We start from the raw sequence: 6,000 nt of genomic DNA, 5'->3' as shown, positions 1-6,000 counted from the left end.
AAATTTTGATCAAATCTGTTATTCGAGAGATTGCAAAAAAAATGTCACCTTAAATTTTTCTCAAAATGCATATCTTACAGAAAGAAAAACATGCACAGTTCGCTCAGCAAATTATTGATATAGCTGCAAAAAGGGGAAGAGTCCACTTCACATGCATGTAAGTGTTGGGTTTATTGAGGTGTAAAAAAAATATACAACTCAATAGAATATCAAACACCAAAAAAGGAAAAAGAAAATGTCTCCTCTATTTACATCAGGAGTAGTAATAAATGAAAGGAGCAGAGCGGAAAGAGACAGATGCTCACCTGACAGTTGCCATTAGGTGAGAGGACTACTCCATTGCTTTGACTAAGAGCTTTCAGAAAACTGTCAAACTACAGGGAAAAGAGCAAAAGACAGAGAGATGTGGCAGAGCAAGGAACTATTATAGACGACGGGATAAAGAAAAAAAGGACAGAGAAGCAGGTACCACTATCTAATTAAGGAAGAAAGAGAGCTTAGCAAGTGTTCTTAAAATTACTGTCAGGTCAGCCACATAAATGTGATTTTAAATGAGGTACAGGTTTCCTAAATTGAACTTTTTATTTAGTTGCAGCAAAAAAAAAATGTAAAAAATGTTAATATGTAACCATGGTGACAAAGCAGAAAAGCCAATTAACCAATTGTGCAGCACAATCTGAACTAAAATGTGTTGTTTAAGGAGAATTTAGAGCTGTGCATAACTAAAAGTTCATTAACTGACCCTGATCCTATGCAAATCTACATATTTTTTTTTCATAATTTACTTTTTTTCGTTCTTTTTGCTGCTGGCTTGAAATAAACAAGTGTTTATCAGTTTGAGTGTTACTGGATTGCATTCTTTTTGTACATCAAGGTGAAAACTTTTTCAGACATCGCTAATCCTGGAGTCTGGCAATGACTGATTCCAGCTATATTTGATCTGTGTGTGTCCTTGGTGGTATTATAACACTTTACACCAAGTCTTGAGTACATACACAATATAGTTATACAACTAACCAAATATTATGCACTTAGAACACCTTTCACAAAGCAGCACAACTGAAGAAATAAATACATAAAACAGCTTCTAAAAGCAACACAGTTGTCAACACTTTAACTTGCAATCTAATAACCAAAAATAAGATAAGTATTTTTTAAAATCCCTTGTTTGAATAAACTATAAAACAGAAGAGTTTGACCACTGAATAAACCTAAATAAGATTTATTTCATAAACTTACTGTGTCAGGAGAGTCTCTGTCTGCAGACGTTGCATCAGTCTGGCCCTTCATTTTCCTTTTCTTCTTGGCCCCTGCTCCACCACCACCACCCTTTTCCCCTCCTCCAGGAGCAGGAGAGCTCTTCTGTTGAAACTCCTTCAGCTGGGAGACACATTTGTGAATGAAAACATGCAGATGAACAGCGATGCATAAACCATCAGAAAGCCAAATATTAAAATAATTAGATTTTGCCACAACTTTTGTCATTATAAAATAAGTGCAGTCTCAAAAGCAACAATACACATGTTGAATCTAGTTTAAATGTCTACCAAGTTCAGTGTCAACTCTGATCAAACCTTTCTAGAACGGTGTGATAGATCACAAGATCAGGTGCACAACCCGTCAAAGCATTGTTCAATTCAAACCAAAAGTGCAGCAGCTGCAAGAATGTTTTCCATATGTGTTCAGTTGAACAATGTCATTTTAATCTCATATGGGAGCTAGAAAAGATGCTTCTCAGAGTCCAGAGATTAGAATGAACATGATTCCATTTTGAGAATGATAGCACCCGTGAGCTCAGAAAGTAACCCAGACAGATATTATGGCAACTTGTACTCTTGACCTCCCTCTATGTTGATATTTTATGGAAATAATTTCTAAATATCACTACACAAAAACATTTATTTTGGAAGTAAAACCCTAAAAAAGCTGCATTTCTTCATAAAGATTTTTAAAAGTTGATAATGTGTATCAATACAGTCCAAAACAGCTAAATCTTCCCCAGTTCATTTAGTGAACCCTTCTTAAGGCTATAGCTGTTGTTTCTATCATCCGTCTGGGTTTCATAATGACTATAGGTCACCTGACAATGTGGAGGTTGTGCGCCAGGCGCCAACCGTCTTCCTAACTTTGAAATTGCCCTTTGTGAATTACTGTACAGCATTCCCTCCCAACTGAGCAAACCACGCAGCTCTGTGATGGATTTTCTACATAAGATGGAGCCTAAAGTAGACTGAAATGCCTCTGGTTCATCATAATCAGCCTTTATAGATATTTTGTTATTTAAGCAGCAGAAAAAACTGAACCCATATGACAAAAAAAGATCATTAAAATTTGTCACATACTTTAGTTCTTTTTTTGATTTGGAAGTAAAATTTCTGGGGGAAATGAAGATATTATACTTGTATTTTTTGTTTGCTTGTTATCTAATTAATCTCTGCTTTAAACGAAAAAAAAAAAAAACTTTGAGCAAATAGCAGAATTTTTAATAGCAGGGTATTGTAGACTTGTGCAACTACATATAATCTTTCTGTAGATTTTGCACTAATATTACATGTTACTGCTGCTAATTTCCTATAGTATATAAATCTTGCTGATCATTACAACTCTACTAGAATGCCTCTATGATCACAACTATCTGTCAAATGTCTACAGAAATACATTAACACTAGGAGAAAACCAAAAGATACTCCTCCCAGTCTTGGTCAATACCTCAAATATCTCAACATCACGATTGAGAAATAAGAATACAAACATTTAACCACAAAATGATGGTAGATTCTATGCTTCAAAACTAAACCAACACAGGGGGCTGCTTGATAACCCTAAGTTAAAAATATTTAAGGCCTATTTTTCTGGTGATAAAAGATAAATTAGAAATATATATCCAAAATTTAGATGCAAAGGATTGTTAAAATTGAATTTTAAAATATACATTTTCAAATGAATAAATCTTTTTTTAAGCTAAAATTGATGAAATCTTGTGTTTTTAAATTGCAGTGTAGTCCCAAAATGAACTCACGGCAGATTATTTTAATTTAACAAAAGCAGAAAATATATAAATTTCAAAATAAAATATTGAAAAGTAATTTGAAATGTTTGATGCTAACATTCGCAATCTGCCGTTTAGCTATAGTAAATTCCAGCATGTGCTGTTTAAATGCTGTCATATAGCAGCTGATGCTAATTTGTTTACGTGCTAAAAGATGTTTCCTTGACTTAGAAGTTGTAAAGAATCGCTTATTTGTCGTCTGGACCGAGATGTTGGCCACTCGTGACCAAAAGCTACCATTTCACAGCTGATGGGACACATTTTCTGCCTGGCAGGAAGGAAAAGAGGGGTGTCAGCTGTCAAAACAGACCGGGTCATCCCATTCAGCTAACTGCACTACAATGCTACTTTGCTAGCTTAAAAATGAGAATTAGTAACACGTCGTCGTTAGGTTACAAACATTTTACGTAAGAACGGGGGAAACTATCTAGATTTCTGTGATTTGGGGTACACTTTGACACGCAGTGAACTATTCTATAGGTGGGTAGCCACTTTGCTAATGTCAACTTGCCACAGAGTTAGCATACAAGGCTTTCTGAAGGCTAAATAAAATGCTTGCTGGAAGACAAGTCAAACCGTTAGCTAAACACCGCAAGTTGAGCCAAACGCTTAGTAACTAAATGGCGTGAAATGCCGTGAAGGCCTCTCCGAACTAAGAATAGTCTACATAATCTGGGAAGGTTAATGCCATCAGTCGAGGCCCCAAAAGAAACACCGGGTTTCCCTGCACGATAAAGCTTTCAGCGTGAGCTCGAGAGGCGGTACGAGCGACAGCCCCTCGCTCGGTCGACGTGTAATGACAACACCCATACACCGCCAAGAAATGAAACAAAACACAAAGAAACAAGCGTGAACAGATTTTCCAACACCATAAGAAACCCTGGTTTCCCATCACAAGCATAACAGATCAGTTCTGAAACGCTTTACCTTCTTTTTAGCTGCAGCGAGTTTTATTTGCCTACTCTGGTCGGCCATCCTGCTACTCTGGTGAACAAACCGAACAAACCACGTCATCAGTCTTGTGCCTGGAGGCACCTCAGCCAGCAGGGGGCGCTAAGCTCCACCTGTGTGGATTGTTACAATTTCACTTATAAATATTCCCATTACAAAATAATTCTCTGCATTTTACTATAAATATAATTTCATAAATATGCTATAAATAAGAAAATTAAAAAATGCATTTATGCAATAAAAATAAATATATACAATACCAATTAATTTGAGAAATAAAATGACATTACAAAAAGAAATATATATCAGATTAACCAAGTGAAGTGATACTTTGTAGCTGCAACGCGTTAAAATACATAAAAAAATAATTAAAAAAGCATTGTGTATCTGAAAAATAAGCCAAAATTTTACAAAAAGAAAAAAAAATACAGGATTATGATTAGCATTTGATTACAAGCAAGTATGGAAATTCAGGTTTTGTGTTAAAAGTTCTCCCCATAGTTATGAACAAAAAAAAATATTGATGTATTTAATAGTATAGCGTGTTAAAAAAAGAAGATCTAAATGAAACCTATATTTTGCACACAAAGACCTAAAAAGAGTGTTGCATCCAATGGTTCCATCAAAGGCAGGGCTCCTCATTAACACCTACCAAACCACTAAATAGTGTTGAGATTTAAATTAACAGGTAAAAAAGGAAAATTTACATGTGTAGGATATATGCCAGATATCCTACACATCAACTTGTAGCCATCAAATCTTTGGATATTTGAATTTATTATTTATTAGAGAATTTATTCAAACATTTATGACACTCAGCAAAACGGGAATTGGTTTGTGTCATTCAGAATTGGCTATTGTTTCATTCATTCATTCATTCAGTCAGTCATTTTCAGAACAACACAGGATACTGTAAAGACTGATGGATCTTTGTAAAAGAAAATAAATCTCAACTTAGTTAAAGACAGAAAACCATAAAAGACAATGCAGCTGTGTATATGCACACACACCAACAAAAGAAAGTTAAAGATTGTGAAACAACACAAGGCTCAGTAACATTCAGGCACAGACTAAGATGTTAGAAGACAATATTTAAAGCCAGAACAGTTTGAATGAGATGACTAAATGAGATGAATTAAGTCAAGGCAATCATATTTGTTTTTTTTTTAGTTTGACTCATTGAAGTTCTGTTTAAACTAACTGAAACTTTGATAGTTAAAATTCAAGCTATGTTGTGAAGAACAAAAAATGTCATGGAATGGGACTAATTTTAATATTTAATATGTTTGCACTTCAGGTTAGTCAGTTCTGAGAACTTTCCTTTGGTCAGTAGCTTCAATAATCTTCCAGCCATAAAGTCTGGTGTTTAAAAAAGTAGAGTACCGATTGTAGTTATCTAGACAAAAAATTAACCAACGTCATACTGATGAAGTTATCTATTAATAACAAACAGGATATATAGGATATGAACAAGAGATTTAACATTACTGGTAATATTTTGATAAAAGCTCAAAATGAAGTGAATCATAGAAAGGAAATATTTTTTAAAAATGAGAAATACAAATTTAGGACGTCACATACGGTTATTCTTTCAAATTATATGCCTGTTAATAGAAAATGAAAGTTTTTTCATGTTCAGATTACAGACAGTGAGAGTATACAGGTTTCAACAGGAAACTGTATTTCCCACAGGAAACCTTAAGAAGATTCTCGCCACTGTATTACATATTTTACAAGATTCTGAGGCTTAGACTGCTACGTATCTCACCTATGGTTAATGTAAAGCAAATATTTAAAAATAACATACATTTTAAGTGAATAGTTAAAGTATTTAGAAATGAAATCTGATTCAAATAAAAAGAAAATATATATACCTCATCTGAAATAATTATTAAGAAGGAGGCTATAGGTTTAAGGTTAATCATAAGTGATATGTGTTTTATGACTATGAAGCTTAAATTATTTTTTTGCCAACAAGTTTATATTTACTAAAGAACATA

At 34.0% G+C, this 6,000-nt stretch overlaps 1 protein-coding gene across 4 annotated transcripts in view; it reads right to left on the bottom strand.

The window, feature by feature from the left end:
* The window catches only part of golga2 (golgin A2), a 19,236-nt gene extending 14,572 nt beyond the window's left edge, over window positions 1–4,664 (bottom strand). For 2 of the 4 annotated variants that reach the window (XM_024299116.2, XM_036214546.1), the window contains exons 1-2: window positions 3,977–4,663; window positions 1,240–1,380 (exon numbers count right to left, since the gene is read on the bottom strand). In XM_024299116.2, the coding sequence (XP_024154884.1) occupies window positions 1,240–1,380; window positions 3,977–4,063 (228 nt within the window). In that variant the 5' untranslated portion in view covers window positions 4,064–4,663. Of the gene's footprint in view, window positions 1–305; window positions 375–1,239; window positions 1,381–3,976 lie in introns of all 4 variants that reach the window. The other 2 variants (XM_024299117.2, XM_024299115.2) reach the window with 2 other exon arrangements.
* Between the last annotated feature and the right edge of the window lie 1,336 nt (window positions 4,665–6,000).

Source organism: Oryzias melastigma, linkage group LG12, assembly GCF_002922805.2.
Source record: "Oryzias melastigma strain HK-1 linkage group LG12, ASM292280v2, whole genome shotgun sequence".
Classification (NCBI taxonomy): domain Eukaryota; kingdom Metazoa; phylum Chordata; class Actinopteri; order Beloniformes; family Adrianichthyidae; genus Oryzias; species Oryzias melastigma.
Note: the sequence above shows the minus strand (reverse complement) of the source record. Positions and strands in the feature narration are given on the sequence as shown.